Raw genomic sequence first — 27,920 nt, forward strand, 5'->3', positions numbered from 1 at the left:
CTAGATGTGAGGAAATCGCATCCTCACATTGCAAACGGATTACATAGGGATCACTGTTCAGGGAACATTTGTGCGATTCTTGGTCACCAAAATCAGACCCATTTTTATACAGTAAGGGTGACTCCAGCCTTAGGAATTGCTCAGAGTAACATTTTGGTGCTCACTCATCTCTGCTTGCTGATCTTCCACGTAGCCATGCAGAAGGCTGTACTAACAGAGGGAGCGATCACTGCCGATCTTCCCATAACCATAGATCAGTAAGTTCCACATTGCTTAATAAAAGCGCTTTTATGATGCATCAGTGAAGAAATGAAACCGTCTTACAGGTCAAAAATAACATTTTTCTGCCACCACCACCATATAGAAAAGAGAGGAAAGAGCCTGCCCACAGTGGTGGGAACACCAGCCTGATCTGAAAAAGTAACAAAGCTTTATTATAAATGACATTTTTGTGGCTTATAATGACGTTTTGTTACTTTTTTAGATCAGGCTGGTGTTCCCACCACTGTGGGCAGGCTCTTTCCTCTCTTTTCTATACACGCTCATGGAGAACCCTTTTCAGCATAGTGAAGTGGGGCCCTCCGTGCTTTCTTCTACATTTTCTGCCACCACAATACAATTCTGTGCTTATTCAGTCACTAAGAGGCCAGCAGAGAGGAGACGAGTATGACTCTCCCCCGCCGCTCTAATCTAACACACTGCCACACGTCAACGCTGCGGGCGATCTTCCCCCAGATCATTCAGCTCTATGGTTCCATAAGGATACGCCCCGTTCATGACATCCACCAATCATCGCTAGCAACTTGCGCAGCACCGAGCCACTGCCTATGTAATGACCAATGAGAGTGAGCTGTTTCCCGATGGGCGGGGCGTACAGTGTGGTTGGCAGCGTGTGTGGCTTGATGAGAATTGCCAACCAAGATGGCGGTGGAGGAGCTGACCGCGCTGGAGAAATGTCTGGGGCTGAAAGCGGGAAAGTACAGCAGCCGTGTCCAGGGGAGCAGCCAGGTGAGCTCGCATTGTGCCCCCACCCATGTTAAGTTGCTGATCTATTCTAATGAACATAAAAGTAGCGTACAGACCATTGTGCTAAGGACAGCATGATGTTAGCTCCATGCTCCCTCTAGTGGTAACTTCAGGCAGCCAGCAGACTGTGTTTTGCCATTTATTGTTATTTTTTTTTCCAGATTCCTGTGCTTCAGACCAATAAAGGTCCCAGCTTGGCAGGCCTCGCCACCATTGCCTCCCATTTAGTTACACAAGCCAAGAAAGAGGAACTATTAGGTGTCTCTATAGAAGAGAAGGCCGTTGTGCAGCAATGGCTAGAATACCGAACAACACGCATAGACAGATTAACCTCCAAGGAAGATGTCAGGACTGCACTAAAGGTCAGTGACAAGACCATGTCCTCTGTGATGATGGCATCGGGGTGCAGGGAACAGCTGAGCGGCTTGAGTCTGACACTATGGGGACTACGAGGAGAATCGTCCTTCTGGTATCTACCCGTTCATCTCCGTGTCCACATTGATGGGGATCAGGGGAATAAAACCTTTATCTGCACACAATTACCTATGTCAAGTACTAGAATTTGTAGGGTTCTTCATTATATAAATAGGAAAATGAGCTGAAGTCACTAATTAGCTGCAATCCTGTATAAGATCCTGCTGATAACAATGGAAGCCACCAGTCTGCACCTTTCAGATAAAGTCCCACTGGAATTGTGAGTTACTAGAGGGACGTTTCCATTTGGGACTTGCATATATTAGAGGAGATTGGCTTCAGTGAGCAGGGGTCTCCAACTCGGCAAAGTAAATGGGCCGCACATAAAAAAAAAATTAAGCTGGCGGGCCACATTCCTTTCAAACTTAATACAGTCACAATTGATAGCGGTATCTAAGGGGTTAAACGGCCGCGAACGGTGCAAATACCGATCGTGGCCGTTCAAATAGGTTGTCAGCTGCGATGTACAGCTTACCTCAGCGGATGATAGTGTGAGTTCTGCATGTGAGCCGGCGCTATCATCTCGCTGTACACAGCCACAGTCACCTGCAAAATCCAGCAAGGGGGGGGAAAGTCACGCCACCGCTCTCTGCACGCTGGCGTGATATCATTACACAGCGCCAGAGAGATGTCATCATGCAGGGCCACAGCCACTATGGAGTGGCGCACTCCTCCTCTCTTGTGGCGTAACTACAAAGTTATGGACCCTAGTGCGAGCTTTCAAGTGGGGCCCACCCCATGCCAAAATACACGCACATCTCCGCTCAGCAAACCTCGCGCGCACACACGCGGCTCTGCTCCATGCACCCTGTAAACCCCTCCTGACCCCACACAGAAACTTACCCAGCACCATGACAACCAGCACAGACAAAGACCGCAGCGTTCTGCATACAATGAGGCCCCTGATCATGTGACCCCCTGACTCCTCCCCCTCCTGTGACCTCATTACAGGTCCTGTGCACACAGAATACACAGCCATCGCGCGCTCCTGGATGGCTGCGTGCCTTCCCCCTTCTACCTGTCTCAGGGGGTGAGACATGTGGTGCACTGCGGGCCGCAGATGATTGCCTCAGGGGCCGCATGGTTGAGAACTCTGATCTAAAGCTTCATGTTTTAGTATGATGGCGCTTAAAGGGGTTGTCCACTACTAGAACAACTCCTTCTCAATCTAAATATTTGACCCCGATAAAATAAAAAAATCTCGCCTCCCGTTCCAGCGGTGTCAGCATTCGCGGCCTTGGGGCTCTTGTACCTGTGCCCCCCCAAAAAAAAAAAAAAAATGATGTGGGCTCCCCCTTATTTTTATTCAGCAAAGGCTAAGCACACAGTTGCAGGCTGATATTAATACCCTGGTAAGGGGCCATGGATATTGGTCCACTCCCAAACCAATAACACCAGCCCTCGGCCACCACAGAAATGGCGCATCCATTAGATGCGCCAATTCTAGCTCTTAGCCTCGGCTCTTCCTGCCTGCACTGGTGCATTGGCAAGCGGGGTAATGGTTTTGGGGTTGATGTCAGTTAACATCAAGCCCAGGGGTTAGTAATGGAGAGGCGTCTATAAGACACCCCTGTTACTAACCTTGAAAGTTTAAAGCAAAAAATACATACAAAGAAAAGTTCTTTATTTGTACAAAACACTCACTGACCCTCTTTTATCCATTTGTTACCTTTAAAACATCAAATATTCCAAAGGGGTCAGCTGTAAGTCCATCACACGTCCCACACCGATCTCCAATTCTGCTGCATCCGGATGTCGAAAAGTGTAATGGCTCCCACCAAAAGAAATAAAACGAAATCAACGCTTCTAATTTCAAATGCACCACTCCTCCTGAGGCCCAGTGTGCCTCAACTGCAGTTAGCGTCCACATGTTTGCCATTACTGTAGCGAGGAGAGCCCACTTACGGTAATCTATGGGGTGCATATCTCCAGGTCGCTAGAATGTACGGACACTGCAATGCATTTGCAGTTTTCACTCTGCAACATCCACTGCTGTTTGTTTCTAAAAAACACCCATGGAGTCAAAATCATCACTACACCTGTCATTACATTTCCAGAGGGATGCAATTTCCAACATGGGGGCAATTCAGGCAAACTATTCTAGGAAAACCTGCGCTCCAAAAAGTCAAAAAGAGCTCCTTCCCTCCAGAGTCTCGCCGTGTGGCTAAGCAGTACTGTATAGCCAAATGTGGGTTATTTTCACCTTCCACAGAAATTGTGTAGTTGATTTTACTCATTTCCCCTTGTGAAAATGTAAAATCTGGGGCTAAAACAACATTTTAATTTTTTTTCTTTACCGCCCAATGGTAAAATTTTTTCTGAAACAAATGTGTCAATATGATCACTGCACTAGAATATTTCATTAAGCGCTGTAGTTTGTAAAATGGGGTCACTTATGGGGGGGGTGTCATGCTGTCCTGCCACCCCCAAAGGCTCTGCCAATGTGACATGGCACTCGCAAACCATTCCAGACAAATCTGCACTCTGCTTTAGCACTCCTTCCCTTCTGAGCTTTGCAATGTGCCCAAATAGAAGTTTATAACCAAATATTGAGGTATTGCCGTAATCAGGAGAAATTGCGTAACAAATTTTGTGGTCTCGTATTTAGTATTTACCCTTTTGAAAATTAAAAGCTTAGGGCTAAAACAACATTTTAGTGGAAAAATTTAATTTTTCGTTGTCACAGCCAAATATTATACAATTCTGTGAAATGGCTGTGGGTTCGAAACGTTCACAACACCCCTAGCTGAATTCTGTGAGGTGTAGTTTCCAAAATGGGGTCACTTGTGGGGCTTTCTGCTGTACTGGTATCGCAGGGCTTTTGCCAATGTGAAATGGCATCAGCAGTAAAATTGTGCTCCAAAAGTCAAATAGCGCTCCTCCCTCTCGAGCCCAGCTGTCTGCCCAAGCAAGAGTTTCTGATCACATATGGGGTGTCCCTGTACTCAGACGAAATTTCACAACACATTATGTGGTCCATTTTCCGTTACCTATATTAAAATAATTTGGGGCTAAAACAACATATTTGGGTAAAAAATGTAATTTTCTCTAATCCCCTCCACAACAGCCCATAGGAGGTTGCCTCCCCATCCTGATTAGGGACAGGAAACGAGAGGTTAAATAGCCCTCCCCTTCCTCTAATCCCCAGTGTTTTCCTGTCCCTAAACAGGAATGAAGATGTGCTATGTGCTCTATGGATGGGTCCGGCGACATCCCGGGTTTCTCCTTGAGCCGGGCAGCCGGGGTCGATCGTCCTGCACCTTCCTCCCCGTTCCTGCTCCCGCCGCTGGCGGGACCCGCACCATCCTCCGGCACTTCGGCAATGCTGGATGGTGATTGGGGCTGGGGACCTCCCGTAGCTCCCCAGCCCGGTATTTGCTCCCCCCCCCCCCCCCGCGCGCCGCATGCCTGTCTCTCCTGAGCGGCATGCACCGGAAGTGACGTGCACCACAAGGCCCGGAGATGCGACGTCGCTTCCTCCTTGCGTTCCACAGTGGAACGCACCACCATTTTGGCGGGAAATTTAAAAAAAAAGAAAAAGGAAGAGGAAAGGTGGCGCCTGGAACTTGAGGGGGAGCGATCTCATCCGATTGGATGAGGAAAAGGTAGCTGGATCTCGGTTCCTATTTAAGGACCCTGATGGAAGACGCCATAAGGTAGGACAAACGTCTGCATGATGGATGCGCCTTCCCTGAAAGCTGCGTCTGCAGAGCCCAGCTCAAACCCTGGCCCAGTGAGTACACTTGGAAAAGGGTATATACCTTTTTGGTTTAGGACCCATTCTTAGGGGCCCCCCTCCTTCTCTCTCTTTCAGGGAGACAAGGATCCTACACCAAAAACGGAAGAAAAACTCACAAGCCGAAAATGCACCATCTGTAGGAAAAAACTCTCCCCTGATTATAAAAAGACATTGTGCCAGCAGTGCACGGCAAAAATCATACGGGAGGAACAACCATCCCTGATAGAGGGATGATGCGACAGGAAATCCAGTCGTCCCTGTCTACCTTCTCCCAGTTATCCGGGGGGGGGGGGCCCTCAACCTGAAGGTAGAGGAAATACGCCCCTGAGGACATCTCAGATTCAGAACCCGAATCATCGGTTTTGGCGGACTGGAGGGAAGAGGGTGAACTAACCCCAGTCCAGTCAGAAGATAAGTGGTTCTTTTCCTCAGACGATATGGATGAACTACTCTCAGCAGTCAGGAACACAATGGGAGTAGAAGAAGATAGGTCATCCTGCACTGAGCGGGGTGGCCTATTTGGCGGCCTGAAATCCAGGAAGAAAATGATTTTCCCTATCCATGATAATATCCAGAGTCTAATCCTGGAAGAATGGGAACTTCCGGACAAGAAGCTAAGTATCCCGGGCGAAATGAAGGATCGATTTCCCCTGGACGAAGTAGTCGCGAAACCTTGGACTGAGATTCCAAAAGTGGATATCCAGGTAGCCAGAGTAGCTAAAAAGACTACGCTACCCTTCGAGGACTCCTCACAGCTGAAAGACCCGCTGGACCGAAAGATGGATAGCCTATTGAGAAAGTCCTGGGAAGCCTCAGCGACTTCCTTGAAAACAAATGTTGCATCGGCCTGTGTAACCAGGACCCTGTACCTCTGGCTTCAGCAGCTAGGAGACCATATAAAAAGGGGAACTTCGAAGGAAGTTCTCCTAGCCTCTACCACTTCTACAGAAGGCAGCCGCCTTTTTAGCAGACTCCTCGGCGGAGTCAGTCCGTATTGCGGCAAGAACGTCCGTGCTCTCTAACACCACTCGAAGAGCCCTATGGCTAAAAATGTGGAGTGGGGATATCCTATCAAAATCATGCTCTATCCCATTCAAAGGTGAATACGTATTTGGGCCGGTTTTGGACGAACTATTAGAGAAGGTGACCGACAAGAAGAAAAACCTTCCTGAGCCAAAACCACCAATGAAAAAACCCTATCCACCCCAGACTCAAACCCCGCAATACAGGGGTAAAGGGAAAACGGGACGTTGGAGCTACCCAAAAGGCGGAAGAGGCAGGAATATTTTTCACGATTCCCGTTCAGACAGAGACAAAAAATGACGCCAACCAAGTAGGGGGCAGAATTGCAGATTACTTCCCAAGCTGGCAGGAGATAGCAACGAACCAAAAAATCCTGGACTCGGTCAGATGGGGAGAAAAAATAGAATTTTCCTCCAGCCCCCCACAAAACTTGGAAGTTACACTTCTTCCGTCAGCAAAACTGCAAAAGATTCTACACGGCGAGCTCAAAAAGATGCTATCATCAGCGGTAATCTCTCCAGTCCCAGAACTGGAACAAGGTCAGGGCCACTACTCACGACTGTTCTTAGTAAAAAAGCCAAGTGGGAAATACCGGATCATCATCAATCTGAAGAAGCTAAACCAATACGTCCAGTACCAACGCTTCAAGATGGAATCGATAAAGACTACGATACCACTGATTGGACGAGACTTTGCCATGGCCACCATCGATCTCCAAGAGGCCTATTACCACGTTCCCATCCATCCATCCATCCCATTGGCAATATCTAAGGTTCACAGTCACTCTAGACACGAAAGTACACCAATTCAGAGTTCTACCCTTCGGCATCTCTTCGGCACCCCGAACATTTACAAAGATAATGGCAGAAGTGGTAGCATTCCTCAGAGGGAAGGATATATGTGTCGTCCCTTACTTAGACGACCTCCTGGTCTTGGCTCCTTCCAACACCATTCTAAGACAACACCTACAAACAGTCCTGCAGACCCTGACGTCCCTGGGCTGGATGGTAAATATGGAGAAATCAGACCTGAATCCCTCAACCAGGAAGATCTTTCTAGGGATACTCCTGGATTCCCACAACCAAATATCTTTTCTTCCGTCCACCAAGCAGGTGGGTGTGAGATCAAAAGTTCAGACTCTAAAAAGTCAGAAAACAGTGACCATAAGGTTTGCCATGTCAACATTGGGGTCAATGACTTCGTGCATCCAAGCGGTCCCCTGGGCCCAGGCCCACTCAAGTATACTCCAGAGATGTATCCTTTCCGGCTGGAACAAAGACCCAGAGACCCTCAATACGAGAATCTCACTACCCCAGCACGTAAAGCTGTCTCTCAACTGGTGGCTCAACCAGGGAAATCTAGCGAAAGGGACACCCTGGATACAAGATCCCATGACATCAATCACAACAGACTCCAGCAAACGCGGCTGGGGAGCAGTATCATCTCAGGGAATCTTGCAGGGACTCTGGCCCAGAGACATGGAAAAACAATCTTCAAACTACAGAGAGCTGAGAGCGGTAGAAGAAGCCCTAAAGGCAGCAGAAACATTAGTCCAGGGAACCCATGTCCGAATTTACTCCCAACAATATGACCACTATGGCCCATCTACGTCATCAGGGCAGCACAAAATACGGAAGTCTGCAAAACATTTCGGCACGAATATTCAGCTGGGCAGAACACAATCTCCAGTCCCTTTCAGGTCTCTACCTAAAAGGATCCGACAACACCGAGGCAGACTTCCTAAGCAGGACAGACTTGGATCCAGGGGGATGGAGCCTCAATGCCAGAGTATTCCAGACCTTAAACAAAAAATGGGGTCTCCCAGAGGTAGACCTATTTGCGAGCCGGGAGAATGCCAAAACAAAGCATTACTTCTCCATAGGGCTGAACGAGAAACACTCAAGAGTAGACGCCTTCGCTCACCAGTGGAGCTTCGGACTGGCATACGCCTTTCCGCTGATTCCCCTAATACCAAGAACTCTGCAAAAGGTCAGGACAGACTGGGTCAACACTATCTTGAATCCCCCTCTCTGGCCAAAAAGGAGCTGGTTCGGAGCCCTAAAACTGATGAACTCAGAGGGTCCCCTGATGCTGCCCACGGACCGCGACCTTCTACATCAAGGTCCCATCCTTCACCCGGCTCTCCACAGTCTAAGCTTGGCAGCCTGGTTTCTGAAACCACAATTCTAAAAGCCAGAGGCCTCTCAGATGCAGTGATAGCTTCACTTCAAAAAAGTAGGAAACCTATTACAAATGCCATATATATTCCAAAATATGGAAAACCTTTTCAGCATGGTACAGATCCACTCCCATAGATCCCTTCCACCCCAACGTGTCAAAGATCCTAGACTTTTTACAGGATGGGTTATCCAAGGGTCTGAAACCAAGCACCTTGAAGGTCCAAATATCAGCCCTAAGTTCTTTCTTCGATCAAAGCCTGGCAGAGCATCGATGGATCAGGAGGTTTATGTCAGCAGCTTCCAGAATCCATCCAAATAAATCCAACATGGCCCCGACATGGGACCTGAATATAGTACTAAAAGGTTCAAATGGAGGGTTCGTTAGACCCATCGACCAGGCCCAGATAGGTAAACTATCCTGGAAAACAGCACTACTCGTAGCCCTTACAACGGCAAGGAGAGTGGGAGAAATTCAGGCTCTGTCCATCAGAGAACCCTATCTAAAAATTCTGGACGATAGGCTAATTCTTCGGCTAGACCCTTCCTTTGTGCCAAAAGTGTCTTCAGATTTCCACAGATCCCAGGAAATAATACTGCCCTCCTTCTGTGATAGCCCGAGGGACGAGAGAGAAAGAGGATTCCATTTACTGGATGTCCGGCGGGCAGTTATGACCTATTTGGAAGAGACAAAACTTTGGAGGAAAGATCAGAATCTCTTTGTTCAGTTTGGCGGACCAAACAAGGGGAAGAAAGGGTCCAAAAGCTCCTTAGCTAACTGGATCAAAAAAGCGATAACGGCCGCTTATAAAAGCCAGGATCTACCTCCTCCGGTATCCCTGAAAGCCCACTCCACCAGAGCTGTCTCCGTCTCCTGGGCAGAAAAAGCTGATGCATCCATTGAGCAGATCTGCAAGGCCGCGACCTGGTCTTCAGTCTATACCTTCACGAGGCATTATAGATTAGATCTTAGGTCAGTACGAGATCTAGCCTTTGGCAGGAAAGTCCTGCAAGCCATGGTCCCTCCCTAAACCATTATCCTTTGGTATACCTCCTATGTGCTGTCGTGGAGGGGATTAGAGAAAATAGAACTACACTTACCGGTAGTTGGGTTTCTAAGACCCTCCACGACAGCACGGGTAATTTCCCCCCCTAACAAAATTTTGTTCTTGTGACTTATGTGAATTAATATTTCAAGCATTCACTCTATGTGGTCCTTGGAAAACACTGGGGATTAGAGGAAGGGGAGGGCTATTTAACCTCTTGTTTCCTGTCCCTAATCAGGATGGGGAGGCAACCTCCTATGTGCTATCGTGGAGGGTCTTAGAAACCCAACTACCGGTAAGTGTAGTTCTATTATTACAGTCCAGTACTTTAAAATTCCACTAAGCACCTGGGTGTCTAGTTTCCAAAATGGGGTCACTCGTGGGGGTGTTTCCACTGTTTAGACACATTGGGGGCTCTGCTAATGCAACATGGTGTCCGCTATCTATTCCAGCCAATTTTGCTCTCCAAAAGTCAAATGGTGCTTCTTGCCTTCAGAACCCTGTCGTGCACCCAAACAGTAGATTTCCACCATATATGGGGTATCTGTGTACTCTAGAGAAATTGCACAACAAATTGTGTGTTCCATTTTCTCCTGTTACTCTTGTGAAAATTAAAAATTAGGGGTCTAAAGCAACATTATGTGGGAAACATTTTCATTTTTTCCTTCCGCATTGCTTTAATTCCCATTGTGCACCTAAAGGGTTAATAAACTTAAATGTGCTTTTCAGCTATTTGAGGGGTGTCACTTTTGGGTATTTTCTGTCACATACGTGCCCCATAGGTAAGTTTTGCTAGAAAAACGCTAATTGGCTTTTAACCCTTCTAACTTGATGCTGTTGTAAAGTAGACACGAGAAATGTTAACTATTTTGTGTTCTATAACTATTTGGTTTAAGGGCATAAAAACTCAGTGTGAAAAATTGAAACATTGAGATTTTCGTAAATAAGCGCAAATCCTATCAATTAAAATTGACCACTAAAATGAAGTACAGTGTGTCATGGAGAAACATTCTAGGAATCACTGGGATACATTGAAGTGTTCCAGAGTTATTACCTCATAAAGTGACACTGGTCAGAATTGAAAATCGAGGATCACTCATTAACGTACAAAGTGGCTCTTAACCCCTTTTCGACATCAGATGTAATAATACGCCGATGTTGGACTCCCCCTGTTTGGTGCGGGCTCCAGCAATGAGCCCGCACTTTTCCAGGCACGTCAACTGATACATCACTCCCGGCTATTATCTAATTAAATGCCGCTGTCAGTCTGACAGCGGCATTTAACTCAGGCTTCCGGCAAGCTTACCAGAATCCCGCTCATCGGTGACCCTGCCACGTAATCGCGGGTCACCGATGGGCTGGCATGACAACTAGAGGTCTCCAGCAGATCTCTATGGTTGTCAAAACAAGATTGCTATGAGCGCCGCCTGGTCGTCAGCGCTCATAGCAAGTGAGCATTTCTGCTACATGCAGGTGATCTGTTCATCACCTGTATGTATCAGAGCCTATGTGCAACCTATAGTCTCCCATGGAGACTATTGAAGCATGCAAAAAGCAAAAAAAAAAAAAATGCTTTTAAAATTATTTAAAAAAATAAATAAATAAAAAAAATATAAAAGTTCAAATCACCCCCCTTTCGCCCCATTCAAAATAAAACAATAATAAAAAAATCAAACATACACATATTTAGTATCGCCAGAATTAAGTTTTTTGTTCACTGCAACATTGCATTAAAATGCAATAAAGGGCGATCAAAACATCGTATCTGCACCAAAATGGTATCATTAAAAATGTCAGCTCGGCACACAAAAAATAAGCGCTCACCCAACCTGAGATCATGAAAAATGGAGACGCTTCGGGTATTGGAAAATGTTGCACTGTTTTTTTTTTGTTTTTTTTTAAACTTTGGAAAAAAATTTCACCACTTAAAAAACCTAGACTTGCTTGGTGTCTATGAACTCTTAATCACCTGGAGAATCATAATGGCAGGCCAGTTTTAGCATTTAGTGAACATGGTAAAGAAATTTAAAAAAAAAACTGTGGGATTGCAGTTTTTTGCAATTTCACAGCACTTGAATTTTTTTCCCGTTTTCCATTACACTATATGTTAAAACAAATGGTGTCATTCAAAAGTACAACTTGTCCTGCAAAAAAACAAGCCCTCACATGGCCATATTGACTGAAAAATAAAAAAGTTATGGCTCTGGGAAGAAGGGGAGCAAAAAATGAAAATACAAAAACACCTCTAGTTGTTAAAGTGGTATTCCAATCTCAGATCCTTTTTCAATGGGCGACTTCTTTTGCTGGTGCCATGTGGTAGTCGCCATGCAATTCTGCACCTCATAGAATAGGAATCCATTTCAGTGCATCTGTCAGTGATTGTGCGGCCCATGTTTTTCCTACGGTTATACAGTATGCTGCATTCTCTCTGATGGCTGGAACCAAAGATCTCAAATTTAAACTGATCAGACCAAAGCACAGATTTCCACTGGTCTAATGTCCATTCCTTGTGTTCTTTAGCCCAAACAAGTCTCTTCTGCTTGTTGCCTGTCCTTAGCAGTGGTTTCCTAGCAGCTATTTTACCATGAAGGCCTGCTGCACAAAGTCTCCTGTTAACCGTTGTTGTAGAGATGTGTCAGCTGCAAGAAATCTGTGTGGCATTGACCTGGTCTCTAATCTGAGCTGCTGTTAACCTGTGATTTCTGAGGCTGGTGACTCGGATGAACTTATCCTCCGCAGCAGAGGTGACTCTTGGTCTTCCTTTCCTGGGGCGGTCCTCATGTGAGCCAGTTTCTTTGTAGCGCTTGATGGTTTTTGCCACTGCACTTGGGAACACTTTCAAAGTTTTCCCAATGTTTCGGACTGACTGACACCTTCATTTCTTAAAGTAATGATGGCCACTCGTTTTTCTTTACTTAGCTGCTTTTTCCTTGCCATAATACAAATTCTAACCGTCTATTCAGTAGGACTATCAGCTGTGTATCCACCAGACTTCTGCACTACACAACTGGAACGCCGTACGCACCCCACACACACTGTATACACCGTATGCAGCCTCTTGAGCGGTACCACCAGCGGAACACCATCGCGAACACGCCGCCGCCAGGATCAGCCAAATGATTCACTGACCGCCACCATCTTTGTACAGGAGGAGCGCATGCGCAGTTTTAGGCTATGTGCCCACGTAGCGTTTTAAAACGCACAGTGAAAACCGGACTCCTTCCCAGAAATCGCGCGGTTTTTTACGCGTGATTTTGCCGCGATTTTCTCAAGCACTTTCCAAGCGATTTGAAGCATCGCTTGGAAAGTGATTGACAGGTTGGTCACACTCGTCAAACATAGTGTTTGACAAGTGTGACCAGGTTTTTACTATTGAGGCCACCTATGCGGCATCAATAGTAAAAGATAGAATGTTAAAAATGATAAAAAAATAAAAAATCAGGGTATATTTACCTTCCGACGTCCCGCGCTGCTATCCCGGGCCTCAGCGTTCCCAGCGATGCGTTGCGAGACCTGTGATGACGTTGGTCTCGCGTTACTATAGCGATCTTGCGAGACTACGTCATCACAGGCCCTTGCCGCAAGGCATTACTGGGAACGCTGAGGCCCGGGAATGCAGCGCGTGACGTCGGAAGGTAAATATACCCCGATTTTGTATTTTTTCTTTTTTTTACAGGGGTATGGTACCCAGGGCCTGGAGGACAGTCTCCTCTCCTCCACACCGTGGGTACCAACCGCACATGAGACGCTTAATTTCCCGCATGGTGGGCATAGCCACATGCGGGAAGTAAGCGATTCTCATGCATTCCTATGGGTGCGGAATCGCGGCAATTCTTTGCGATTCCGCACAAAAGAATGATCATGCTGCGATTTTTTTTTTTTTTTTTTTTTTTTCCATGATGCGATTCCGCCGCAGAAAAAAGCGCAGCATTAGCACAGCATGTGCGGAATGCCATAGGAATGCATGGGGGGGCGTTCTGTACACAATTTTTAAATGTTTTTGCGCCGAAAATCTCGGCAAAAACGAATCGCATCGTGGGCACACAGCCTTAATGTGACCGCCGCTATCTGCACAAACATGGCGGCGGTCTGATTTACTGCACCTGCTGAAATTCTGCGCAGGTGCAGTGAATCATTCGGCTGATCCCTGACATGACATTAGAAGACAGCAGATGGGGGAGAGAGAAAGCGCACATGGGGAAAGAGAGTGGATAAGTGGGTGAGCACATGGGGGGGGGGGGGATTCTCAATGCTGCAAAGTCTGCCCCCATCGTGACATTACTGCCCCCCTGATGCGATAGCATCAGGACTCCATCTAGTATATACAGTATATAAAAACCACTGCATTGTTGGGATCTGTAACCTCCTTTATGCTTTCCTCGTACTATGCATTCATCCAATAATGGTTCTTTTTACCGTTCTGTTACTAGTAATGTAATATACGTGACTGAGCAATATGCACGGCATTGTGGTCTCATTTGTCATTTCTCTATTGCTACTTTTATTTTCTCAGGATCTAAATTCCTATCTGGAGGATAAAGTGTACATGGCTGGAAATGCAATCACTGTGGCTGATATCTTAACTTATTATGGGTTGCATCCATTCATAGTAAGTATTTAAAAATAAAAAAATCTGATCTTTAAGCCAGGTTCGGGCAGCCATACAAAAACTCAGACCCTGGTTCCGCCGCAGCTTTGTCTTCTCATCAAATATCGGACATTGCCAGAGCTACCAGCCATTTACGTGCACTATTCTGGGCCACAAATCGGCCAAAGTGCATGCTGCAATTGTTTGGTTTTCACTTGGTCATTCAGTCCGTGAGAGGGGATTGTCCTCTGAACGCCTACATTGACTAATAATGGTCAGTGTGCTGTCCGAATTATGCACTCCTCCGACAAAGCCCCAACAATCTCATACCTTTTTCTACAAAAAAAAAGTTGCTTTGAAGCTGCTCATTGACCTGTTAGAAACATTCCTGTAACACCTGAAGACCTATAGTTTTATGGAACTTCTGTTATCGGAGTAAATATATATCCAGCACCTTGCTGTATAATAACGAGTCAGGACTAGTCCGGAGAGGCATTTACTCACTGACACTAGTCCTTCACTTTTCCCCCAATTGCCAGTCCTTGCACTGCCCAGGTCTTCCCATTGTGTTCTTCTCCTGCCTCCCAGCTCTCTGCCCACCCCCATCACAGCTCTGCTAAAAACTTACTGATCCCAATGCTGACTCTTCACAAGCATACTGCTGAGACGGGAAGAGCACAGCATGGCCCTATTATTGGTAGTCACATTTTTCAACTATAATTTTTTTTTAATTATATATAAATAATCCGTTTCACCTCAGATGACCCTGTGCCTTTTCCATTAAAGGGAACCTGCCGATACGGGATTAATAGTAATCTGACGCTGTCTAGTCCTTGCATTGAAAGCCCGACTGCCAGGAGGAGATTAAAGGGGTTGTCCACTACTAGGACAGCCTCTTTTTGATCCAAATGTTTGACACCCATAAAATAATAAAAGCCATACTCGCCTTCTGTGCCGGTGTCGGCACTCAGTCTCGGGGCTACGGAGTTGCTGTTGTGACTAGAGTTGAGCGATACCGTCCGATACTTCAAAGTATCGTATCGGATGGTATCGGCCGATCTTTAAAAAAAGTATCGGTATCGCCGATTCCGATACCGGAAGTCCCATTCAAGTCTATGGGACTTCCGGTATCGGAATAAGAAAAATCCTTTCCTGCCCTTGTACAGCCTCTCTGGGGTCTGTACGGGCCTTTCGGGGGGCTGTGCCGGCCTGCCAGGGGGTCTGTGCAGGCTCCGGTGGTCTGTGCCGGCCTGCCGGTGGTCTGTGCAGGCTCCGGGGGGCTGTGCTGGCCTGCCGGGGGGCTGTGCCGGCCTGCCGGGGGGCTGTGCCGGCCTGCCGGGGGGCTGTGCCGGCCTGCCGGTGGTCTGTGCAGGCTCCGGGGGTCTGTGCAGGCTCCGGGGGTCTGTGCAGGCATCGTCCGATGGGACTACAAGTCCCATCGGGCGATGCCTGCTACCATGACAGTGATTGACACATTAGCCAATGATGGGACAGTAGTAGTCCCATCATCCGGCTAATGTGTTAAATGTAAAAAAAAAAAAAAAAAAAAAAATTACATGCTACATACATACAACATGCATACTACATACATGCTACATTCATACTACATGCAACATACATACTACATATATACTACATGCATGCTACATACATACTGCATGCTACATACATACTACATATATACTACATACATACTACATGCATGCTACATGCATCATACATAACACATATATACTACATGCATGCTACATACATACTACATATATACTACATGCATGCTACATACTACATGCTACATACATACTACATATATACTACATGCATGCTACATACATACTGCATGCTACATGCATGCTACATACATACTACATACATACTACATGCTACATACATACTACATACATACTACATGCTACATACATACTACATACATACTACATACATACTACATGCATGCTACATGCATGCTACATACATACTACATACATACTACATACATACCACATACATAACACATATATACTACATGCATGCTACATACATACTACATGCTACATACATACCATATACATACTACATGCATGCTACATACATACTACATGCATGCTACATATATACTACATGCTACATACATACTACATATATACTACATGCATGCTACATACATACTACATGCTACATACATACCACATACATACTACATACATGCTACATACATACTACATATATACTACATGCATGCTACATACATACTACATATATACTACATGCATGCTACATACATACCACATATATACTACATACATACAATACATTCATACAATACATACATAGACATACAGTACATATAACATAGAGTAACATACTTACCAATACTTGTCACATTGTTCCCCGAAGCCATTGTCTTTCCGGAATAAATATTAACATAACAAACCACAAAAATACTCACCCACGATCCGAAGCAGTCCACGAGTGTGTCCCACGACGATCTTGGGTAGAGAACTGCAGCATCAGCTGTTGCTGCCGTTCTCTACTGGCTGCAGGAATCCAATGACGGAAGGTAGGTATCCTTCCGCACTGTATTCCTCCGCCACTTAAAAAAAAAAAAGTCCCTAGTCTCACTTTATGCCATTGCTGTGTGGGAAATTCCCACGCAGCAATGGCATAAAGTGAGACTAGGGACTTTTTTTTTTTAAGTGGCGGAGGAATACAGTGCGGAAGGATACCTACCTTCCGTCATTGGATTCCTGCAGCCCGTAGAGAACGGCAGCATCATCTGATGCTGCCGTTCTCTACCCAAGATCGTCGTGGGACACACTCGTGGACTGCTTCGGATCGTGGGTGAGTATTTTTGTGGTTTGTTATGTTAATATTTATTCCGGAAAGACAATGGCTTCGGGGAACAATGTGACAAGTATTGGTAAGTATGTTACTCTATGTTATATGTACTGTATGTCTATGTATGTATTGTATGTATGTAGTATATATGTGGTATGTATGTAGTATGTATGTAGCATGCATGTAGTATATATGTAGTATATATGTAGTATGTGGTATGTATGTAGCATGTAGTATGTATGTAGCATGCATGTAGTATGTATGTGGTATGTATGTAGCATGTAGTATGTATGTAGCATGCATGTAGTATGTATGTAGTATGTATGTAGTATATATGTAGCATGCATGTAGTATGTATGTGGTATGTATGTAGCATGTAGTATGTATGTAGTATGTATGTAGCATGCAGTATGTATGTAGCATGCATGTAGTATGTATGTAGCATGTAGTATGTATGTAGCATGCATGTAGTATGTATGTAGCATGTATGTAGCATGCATGTAGTATGTATGTAGCATGCATGTAGTATGTATGTAGCATGCATGTAGTATGTATGTAGCATGTATGTAGTATATATGTAGTATGTATGTAGTATGTATGTAGTATATATGTAGTATGTATGTAGCATGTAGTATGTATGTAGCATGCATGTAGTATGTATGTAGTATTTTTTTTTTTTTTTTTTTTTTTAACATTTAACACATTAGCCGGATGATGGGACTACTACTGTCCCATCATTGGCTAATGTGTCAATCACTGTCATGGTAGCAGGCATCGCCCGATGGGACTTGTAGTCCCATCGGACGATGCTTGCACAGACCCCCGGACATCAGCACAGCCCCCCGGCAGGCAGGCACAGCCCCCCGGCAGGCCGGTACAGACCCCCACAGGGTGCACAGACCACCGGCAGGCCGGCACAGCCCCCCGGCAGGCCGGCAGAGACCCCGGGCAGTCCACACAGCCCCCCGGGCAGTCCACACAGCCCCCCGGCAGGCCGGCACAGCCCCCCGGCAGGCCGGCAGAGACCCCCGGAAGGCCCGAAATGACGGCGCATCATGATGCGCACACACCGCGCATCATGATGACGTCAGGCCGTCAATCAACTGAACTTCCGATTCCGATGCCGAATTCCGATATTGAAAAAATATCGGAAGTCGGTATCGGAATTCCGATACAGCAAGTATCGGCCGATACCCGATACTTGCGGTATCGGAATGCTCAACACTAGTTGTGACACTTGACGATGGCCCCTATGAGTGCTGGAGTCACTGTCCCACCTACGAACAAATCGAACATGAAGCGGAAGTCTGGGTTGCAACTGATCCTGGACTTCATCTTGCTGCTCAGTTTGACAGAAGGTGGGGACAGTGACTCCAGCTCTGATTGGACGCCAAGGTCATGTGTCACAACAACAGCACGGAAGAGTGCCGTGGGAACGGCTCCAGCACGGGATGTGAGTATAGGCTTTATTATTTTACTAGCTGAAGAGCCCGGCGTTGCCCGGGCATAGTAACTGACTGCCACCCCGGTCATGCTAAAGGATGTTGCAGGCAGCAGGTCGCTCTCCACGGCATCTCCAGACTCTGTCACGTCTGTCACATGTGCTGAGTGTGAACCTGCTGCATGCAGCATCATTCAGCATGACCGGTTTGGCAGTGGGTCAGTAATGGTATGGGGTGGCATTTCTTTGGAGGGCCACACAGCCCTTCATGTGCTCGCCAGAGGTAGCCTGACTGCCATTAGGTACCGAGATGAGATCCACAGACCCCTTGTGAGACCATATGCTGGTGCGGTTGGCCCTGGGTTCTTCCTTATGCAGGACAATGCCAGGCCTCATGTGGCTGGAGTGTGTCAGCAGTTCCTGCAAGATGGAGGCGTTGAAGCTATGGACTGGCCTGCCTGTTCCCCAGACCTGAATCCGATTGAGCACATCTGGGACAGCATGTCTCTCTTCATCCACCAACGTCACGTTGCACCACAGACTATCCAGGAGTTGACGGATGCTTTAGTCCAGGTCTGGGAGGAGATCCCTCAGGAGAACATCCGCAACCTCATCAGGCGCATGCCCAGGCGTTGTAGGGAGGTCATACTGGCACGTGGAGGCCACACACAATCCTGAGCATCATTTTGACTTGTTTCCACTTTTATTTTGGGGGTCTCTCCAAATCCAGGCCTCAATTGGTTCAAAAAATTGATTTCCATTGATGATTTTTGTGTGATTATGTTGACAGCACATTCAACTTTGTACAGAACAAAAGTATTCAATGAGAATATTTCATTCATTTAGATCTAGGATGTGTTATTTGAGTGTTCCCTTTATTTTTTTGAACAGTGTATATAGATGGGGGCCAAGCGAGGAGTATGGGAGGAAGATGTCTAAGTAGTGGACAACTTCTCTAACTTTAGCACTACTGACAGCCTAAGGTTTTCTGTTATGGAGGCATCGTCGACACGGCTTCAGTCACCGCTCAGTACATAGTGAGCGGCGGCTGTAAACACGCTTCGGCACTGACTGACAGCCGGCTGCACGGTGCGTCATGGCATTGAACAGTAGCTGAAGTCACGCCTCTCTGACTGAAAGCCCAAGACTGCACAACATCAGACCACTATTATCCTGCAGGCTAGCCCATTATCTGCAGGATAATGCTTTTTTTTTTTTTTTTTTTTTTTTTTTTTTTTACCCTTCGCCACGACAGCACCCACTGGAGGTATCGGATCCGCCCCAGTTGGAACAGGAAACCCTACAGGAAGATAAAAAGAGGCGGTCCGCCTTTCCTCCTCAGTTTTGGTTTCCTGTTCCCGCGGAACCTCAGGATTGATCCTCCAGGAAGATGTACCTGGGCCATATGCACGCCGCCTGCGCGGTGTCCATGAGAACGGCAGGGGCTGCGGTCTGGAAGCAGCATCGGGGGAGACTCCGTTAGACGGCTCCCCCCCTCGTCTGATGGCTAGAGGTGATGACCGGGTCCGGGAGGGGCCGCCCGGTCTCACCTAGGGGCGCGCCAGGTGGCACCAAGCACGCAGGAGCCACCGCTGCAGGAAGCGGTAAGTGCGCCAGTGGCGCGAAGAAAAAAAAAATGGAAAGAGAGAGGCAGCGTCGGGAGAAGCGCGGGCTGCATACAAAAGCGGCGGCGCGGTAGCCGGCCGGCGCAGATGCTCCTAGGCCCTGGAAGTTCACTCATTACATGATGGCTGAGGAGCGCAACGGTGCATGCGCGGTGAACCCGGGGAGGAGGAGCGACTTCCGGGAGGAAAAAAAAAAAAAGATCTATTTAAATAAGCGCCGCAGTTTAGCGGCAGGAAGCCATGTCATCCCCAGCGGAAGTACACGCTCCAGCAGGAGACTCGACGGGGGGCAGCTCCTCCAGGGACCGCGCGACCAGGACAGACACCGCCCGCAGGAGCGAAGCGGGAGAGTCAAGACCTAGGACAGGATCTCCGCCATCTGATCCGGTAATAAAAAGCTTCACTGGATGAGTGTGCAATATATATACGCTGCCTATTAAGCTGACCTCCTCCCCCCCCCCCCTCCTTTCGCTATGTCTCCCCTCTTCCAGGCGAAGAAAAAAGAGAAATCCAAACATAAAGAATGCGCTTTATGCGCTGAGCCTCTCCCTGACTCCTACCCCAAAAAGCTCTGTAAGCAATGCGCCAGAGAGCCTAGACAAGGGTCGGCAGTGTCTTCAAAGGAGATTCGGGCCATAATTAGGGAGGAAATACAGGCTATCACCCATGCCAGTACTCCCTCAGAAGCTAGGAGCAAAAAACAGGTGATCCTCAGAGTCAGAGGAAGAACAGGGGATATTCTCTGACTCTTCACTCGCATCATCGTAATCATCATCATCAGACATTGAGTTACGATCTTGTTTTCCCCTGGATAGTGTGGATAACCTAGTCAAATCTGTGAGGAACACTATGGGGTGTGAGGAGACAAGGGGCGCCCAAACCGCACAAGAAATAATGCTTGCGGGGTTGGCGGAAGAGCAAAGGAGAGCGTTTCCAGTAATACCGGCAGTTAAGGCCCTAATAAAGAGAGAGTGGGAAAAACACGATCAAAGAAGTTTTCTCCCATCGGCCTCAAAGAGGAAGTATCCATTTAGCGATGACGAGCTATTAAAATGGACCAAAGTTCCAAAGGTTGATGCCGTTGTAGCCTCTACCTCGAAGCAGTCTACTATTCCAGTAGAGGACGCAGGCTTATTGGCGGACCCGCTAGACCGTAAAGCGGAGTCATCATTAAAAAGGTCTTGGGAGTCCACCACAGGCATTTTTAAGCCAGCAGTAGCCAGCACATGCACCGCCAGGTCTGTGCTCGTGTGGTTGGACCAATTGGATCAACAAATCGAGCAGAAGGTGTCTAGGGAAAAACTACGGTCCGCTATTCCATTAATTAGAGGGGTGGCAGCCTTCATGGCCGATGCATCAGCAGACACTCTGCGGCTATCAGCGAGATCAGCTGGTCTTGTAAACAACGCCAGGCGGGCACTATGGATGATGAGCTGGAAGGGGGACGCGCAATCAAAATCTAAGATTTGCGCAGCCCCATGCGAGGGTGAATTTCTCTTTGGGAAAGCCCTAGATGACATACTTGCCAAAGCGAAAGAAAGGAAGAAGGCCTTCCCTGATTCTTCTATCCCTTTCTACTGGAGAACCTTTAAAAGGCGACCATTTGGAAGAAGGAGACAAGTGGATAGATCAAATAGATGGCCCACAAAGGAAGAAAAGCAAAAGGGTAGCATGTTTAGAGGTTCAACATTCAGAAAGGAAAATAAATACTAAAAATTCAGTCCTCCCAGTAGGGGGTAGACTATAAAATTTTTTTCTTCAAAATGGGAACAAATAACTTTGAGTCCATGGATCCTAAGTTTAATTAAAGAGGGAATGAAAATAGAATTCCTTCAAATCCCTTATGATTTCTTTATCATAACCCGCCTTAACTCTATAGTACAACAAAAGGCCCTCGAAGTAGAAATTCAGAGCCTACTATCCAAGGGGGTTTTATCAGAGGGACAAGAGGGTAGAGGGTTCTACTCTTCTTTATTTTTAATTTCCAAACCAGATGGTACGTTTAGGACAATTATAAATTTGAGGAAGCTTAATACGTTTATAAAAAATTATAAGTTTAAAATGGAATCAATCAGATCCACCATAAAACTTCTCTTTCCAAACTGTGTAATGGCAGGGATTGACTTGAAGGATGCTTACTATCATCATCCTATTCATGATAGATACCAAAGGTACCTAAGGGTCGCGGTGGTATTCGAAGTCAAGATCCGCCTCTCTACGGCGCCAAGAATCTTCACCAAAGTGATGGCAGAGGTGATGGCCTATCTTCGTCAGAAAGACACTCTAATCGTGTCTTATCTGGATGACTTCTTAATTATCGGGAAGTCCAGACTCGTTCCGCATTCCCTTCAGATGTTCTTAGGGTTCCAGTTAGACTCCAAAACCCAGAGATGTCTACTCCCTCAAGTAAAAATTACACTCACAAAAGAGAAGGTGGAGGCAGCCATAAGTAGACCACGTATGCCTCTGAGAGGGGCAATGTCGCTTTTGGGGTCACTCATTTCCTGTGTCCGGTGGGCCCATGATCACGTCCGCACACTGCAGCATCAGATCCTCCAAGAGGACAGGTGACATAGTGGTCACCTCAAGAGCAAGATAACCTTGTCACAGGAGGTCTTGGCTTCTCTAGAATGGTGGCTAGATGATAACCATCTGTCCACAGGAGTCCCATGGGTCATAGTACCATCTTGTATCCTAACCACCAATGCTAGCCCCCACGGCTGGGGAGCCCATATGGGGAATAGCTTTTGTCAAGGAAGGTGGAATGGAGATGAACTAGGCTACTTGTCTAATCTAAAAGAACTGACGGCGGTATATTATGCTCTACGCCATTTTCTTCCACAGCTCCAACGGAAGCATGTCAGGATCTTATTGGACAACACCATTACAGTGGTCTACATAAACAGACAGGGAGGTACTCGATCAGAGACTCTGATGTCTTCTGCGGCCGGCAAGAATCTTAAACTTAGCCGAAAGTTATTTGTTGTCCCTCTCGGCCCTCTATATCAGGGGAGAGAACAACCAGGAGGCAGACTTCTTAAGCCGACACACACTTCGGCAAGGGGAGTGGTGCCTCAATCACCGAATCTTCAAGGACATAGTAGCTCTATGGGGGCAACCTCAGGTGGACCTCTCTGCCACGAAAAAGAACAGAAAAATAAAAGCGTTTGCCTCCCTGTCCCTGTCAGATCATCCAGACATACTGGACGCCCTCCAGGCCTCATAGAAGTTCAACCTGGCATATGCCTTCCCTCCGATAATTCTCCTACCATAGGTCATTCGGAAGATCAGAGAGGACAAGGCGAGAGTATTTTTGATAGCACCATTCTGGCCCAAGAGACCGTGGTTCTCATGGCTACGAATTATGTCGGTGACAGATCCTTGGGTCCTCCCTTCGATTCCCAACCTACTCTCCCAAGGCCCTTTTTTCCACCCCCAAGTGGACAGCTTACACTTGACGGCGTGGAATTTGAAAGGCAGCTACTAAGATCGAGGGGGTTTTCTGAAACACTAATTGCTATGCTCCTACAGAGCAGGAAGCAGTCCACTACCCAAATTTATACAAGGATATGGAAAAAATTCCTGCAGTTTCCTACAGCGCCTCATACCACAGAAGTTCCGATAGTTCCTATCTTGGAATTTCTACAGAAAGGGAAGGACTGGTCTTAGACGCTCTTATGGAAGAACCCTTCGAGCCGATAGACACGATATCCCTGAAATGCTTGTCACTCAAAACGGCCCTCTTAGTGGCACTAACGTCGGCTAGGAGAGTGAGTGATATCCAAGCCCTATCCATAGACCCACCCTTTTTTCAGATATACCAGGATAGGTTAATATTAAAACCAAACCCCTCATACCTCAAGGTATCAACAAGTTTCCATAGATCTCAAGAGATACTTCTCCCGACCTTCTTTGGAGACCCCTCCACTTCGGAGGAGCGGAAATTCCACACCTTGGACGTTAGAAGAACTGTCCTAAAATATATTGAGAGGTCCAGGAGCTGGAGGCAGTGTAGGGCTCTGTTCATATCTTTTCAGGGCTGTAAAAAAGGGTACGGAGTCACGAAGAGCACCATTTCCCGATGGATCAGGGATGCCATTCGCTTAGCCTACTCCGCAAAAAATGAAGAGCCCCGGAGAACATCAGAGCACAATCCACCAGAGCAGTGGCAACCTCCTGGGCCGAGAGGGGAGACGTTCCAATTGAAACCATATGTAAGGCAGCAATTTGGTCAACCCCTTCTACCTTCTATAATCACTATAGACTTGACCTTTCATCAACTTCTGACCTAAGCTTTGGCAGGACTGTCCTTGGCACGGTGGTCCCACCCAGGTGATGGTCTCTGGAATCTCTCCAGTGGGTGCTGTCGTGGCGAAGAGTAAAAAGCCGGATTACTTACCGGTAATGCTCTTTTAATGAGTCCACGACAGCACCCGCTCACTCCCTCCCTGCTAAGATATCAATAATAAAGTGTATCTGCTAAGGATGAATAAGTAAAACTTAGAAAAGCAAAGACATTTCCTAACCTTCGGTGGTCCTCCTGGTACTCTGAAATACAAAACTGAGGAGGAAAGGTGGACCGCCCCTTTTTATTTTCCTGTAGGGTTTCCTGTTCCAAGTGGGGCGGATCCGATACCTCCAGTGGGTGCTGTCATGGACTCTTTAAAAGAGCATTATACCGCTAAGTAATCGGGCTTTTCTCTAAGCTCCACCCTAGTGTTAGAAAAAATTACAAAAAAGCATAAAAGCGAAAGTCTCATTATTTAAAAAAAGTGTGTGTGCCAAAATTTGTGACTTATTCCTGCTTGACAAATTTTCTCTTTTACATTCAAACTGGAGATAAAGAGAAATGTTGTTCACAATTTTTCTTTGGCAAATTCTTATTTTATTGTATTTTTTTTCTCTCTCTCTCTCTCTCTCTGACAGGCTGACCTCTCAATCCAGGAAAAAGAGACCTACATCAATGTGTCCCGATGGTTTAGTCACGTCCAGCATTACCCTGGCGTTCGGCAGCATCTCCCAAGCTTGGTGTTTATTAAGAACCGGATCTATACTAATGTCCATTAGCTGCTCAGCCCCCAGCTGTAGGTACAGATATGTTTACTGGCCCCCCTCGGTTATGTCTGGACCTCGTCATATGGCAGAATTTAGGAAGCAAATTGTCACACAGCTATTTTCTTATTTTTTATCCGTTTACCTTCTGGGAAGTCAACAGAATATTGAATATTTAATTGTACTGTATGAAATTACATTTAGACTTTGTGACAATTTTTTTTTATTGTTGCAGTTTCTTTTTTAAAAAAGCTGTGTGCCAATAAAAGATGGGTATTGCTTGTTTTATGTATTTTTATTTTTTGTTTCTTATTAAATAAGACACTTTTGTTCTAGCAGCTAAAAGCTGGTGTCTGATCAGGAGCATAACATTATAAGTTAGTGCCTATAGGCATGTATACCTGCATTTTTAGTCTTCCTTTACCCCTTAAGCCTGTTTTCACCTTCCTGGCATAGCCCCATTTTCAAATCTGATATGTGTCACTTTATCCCCGAAAATTCTGAGACACTTTACTCATGTCTCTACTTCCTTATAGTGGTAAATTTAGGTTAATAAGTTTTGCGTGTTATTTATGGGAAATATCAAACTGTGCTTTCCTCACCCTCCTGGCTTATTCTCCACCACTGCTCCTGGTGTCTGTTATTGTCAGCCGCACTGACGTCCTGTTGACAGTGCTGCAACATATAAGTGAGCTCAGCGGCTCTGCCCGAGTCGACAGCACAAGCTACTCGGACACTAAGCTGGCTGCAATGCTGCCGACATATCAGCGCAGCAGTCAATAACCGACACCAAGAGCAGTGGAGACTTAAGTGCTGGACCCAGGGAGGGTGAGGTAAGGACAGCCTAAACAACTGGATCTCTGGGAACAAGAGTTTTCTGAAAAACCATAAGGGTATGTGCACACGATGCAGATTCTGCTGCGGATCCGCAGCGGTTTTGGCTCTGCGGGTCCGCAGCAGATTCTGCTGCGTTGTACAGTACCTTTTATTTCCTATGGAAAAAAAAACGCTGTGCACATGCTGCGGATTTTTGCGCAGGTTACAATCCGCAGCATGTCAATTCTTTGTGCGGTTTCACACCTTATCATTATGAGGTGTGAAACCGCAGGCTAATCCGCAGATAAACCGCAGGACTTTTGTCCTGCGGATTTTTCAACAAAATCCGCACAACCTAAAAACTGTGTGCACTTACCCTAAAACCCCTTTAAATCCTTTAGGTTAGGCTGCCATGATGAATTTTAGGTGAGGTTTTGACACGGAATAAAAACAACAGCTTTAGCATTAGATGCAGAAATCTGTGGGCTAAAAATTCACTAACTATAGATGTAATCTGCAGATGGCTGTTTTTGTCAAAGCCAAATTCCAGGAAGTATCAAAGACAAAGCTTTTATTTAAAACATGGCACAGCAAAATGACAAAAACCACCAAGTACTTGTGGAAAGTATGTAGTTCTCTCATGCCGTCATACATATATCAGGATGATCATGTGGGTGCAGAAGCTGCATCCGCGGGAGTCTAGTGGTGATTGATTCTTCACATGTCAACTCCTCAGATGCTACAGTTATTAGCCAAACAAATTTAAAAAGTTATGGCTCTCAAAATATAGCAACACAAATATTGTTATAACTGTTTTTGCTGTGCCAAAATAGTAAAATAATAGTGCAAAATTTCTTTTATGGTGCATGTTGCAGAAGTCACCATAAGGCCAGGGTCAGACTAGCGTATGGCATCCGATGCGATATTTTAATGACCCTCGGCTCCTACTCTGCTGCGAGCGGGAGCTGAATGTCATGCGACTGTTCGTACAGAACGGATCAGAGCAGAGCTGCGGAGGAGGAAGAGAAACTAATTTCTCCATCTCCATTGTCGGCGTATATCGCACATCACTCGAATGATGTCCAAGTTATGTGCGTTGTCTCACTTGCACCCATAGGCTTATATGGGTGCGAGTGAGCTGAGTGTCTGTGACAATCGCAGCATGCTGCGATTTCACTTGCACGTTGAAAACGACCGAGATAAAATATGCTGATGGGAGCTTCCCCATAGATGAATACTGGTCCGATTGCTATGTAATGTTTTATCGCATAGCACTTGTCCGTATTCATCGCTAGTGTGACCCCGGCCTAAGAAAGACAAAAGTGGAATTGCTGTTTTCTAGTCTGTTCCTCCTGACAGCACCACAGGAGGTAGTCCTTCCTTGACCTATGACGGGACAGGATTACAGAGGTTCAAAGGCCGCTCCACCCGCCACTGTTTTTCCTGTCCCCATCAGGGACAGATGCATGAGAGGATTGTGGGAAGAGCAGAAGAAATCTTCTTAATCAGTTGAGCAGAAGCTCCTGATGGTCAAACACGGGAGGATAGGGGGGGTTCTAGCATCTCCTGCTGCATGGTACGGAGGCTGACACCTCGCTGAACAAGAGGTCCATCAGCCTACCAGTAGAGCTGGGGCCTCCTGGTTCAAGCCGCTTCCCCCTCAGGAGGGGCTCTCGGCTTTCACATCCATTCTCTGCCGTCACTGTGTGGAGGTGGACATCTCGCTGAATAAGGTATCCATCCTGCCAGTAGAGCTGAGGCTCTGGGTTCAAGCCGTTTCCCCCTCAGGAGGGCTCTTGGCGCACTCTCATCCATTTCCTTACCGTGTTGCAGGGGAGCGACATGTAGACCTATATTAACCGGCCTGCGCTCCAGCAGAGACCTCACTTTAGGAAAAGGAGCGTCAAAAATCACCTGCTTAAAGGGGGAAACCGCTCCTGACAATGCAGATGGAAGACAGGTGAGAGAGGTAAACTATTCTGGGCCTGAGTTAATAATAATAATAATAATCTTTATTACCAGTTACCAGTGTAGCAAAACAGCCATCGTTGGAGAAATAAAACACTGGCTGTGCT

At 46.4% G+C, this 27,920-nt stretch overlaps 1 protein-coding gene across 1 annotated transcript; it reads left to right on the forward strand.

Annotated features, from left to right (window-relative positions):
- The first annotated feature begins 845 nt into the window (after nucleotides 1-845).
- On the forward strand, nucleotides 846-25,317 carry EEF1E1 (eukaryotic translation elongation factor 1 epsilon 1). Its single transcript, XM_073566987.1, has 4 exons — nucleotides 846-1,008; nucleotides 1,188-1,388; nucleotides 13,999-14,094; nucleotides 24,904-25,317. The coding sequence occupies exons 1-4, from the start codon at nucleotides 922-924 to the stop codon at nucleotides 25,042-25,044; spliced, it is 525 nt and encodes a 174-aa protein (XP_073423088.1). The 5' UTR covers nucleotides 846-921; the 3' UTR covers nucleotides 25,045-25,317.
- Nucleotides 25,318-27,920: the final 2,603 nt, after the last annotated feature.

This window comes from Dendrobates tinctorius, unplaced genomic scaffold (genome assembly GCF_039654945.1).
Source record: "Dendrobates tinctorius isolate UK_male_01 unplaced genomic scaffold, ASM3965494v1 ptg000004l, whole genome shotgun sequence".
NCBI lineage: Eukaryota > Metazoa > Chordata > Amphibia > Anura > Dendrobatidae > Dendrobates > Dendrobates tinctorius.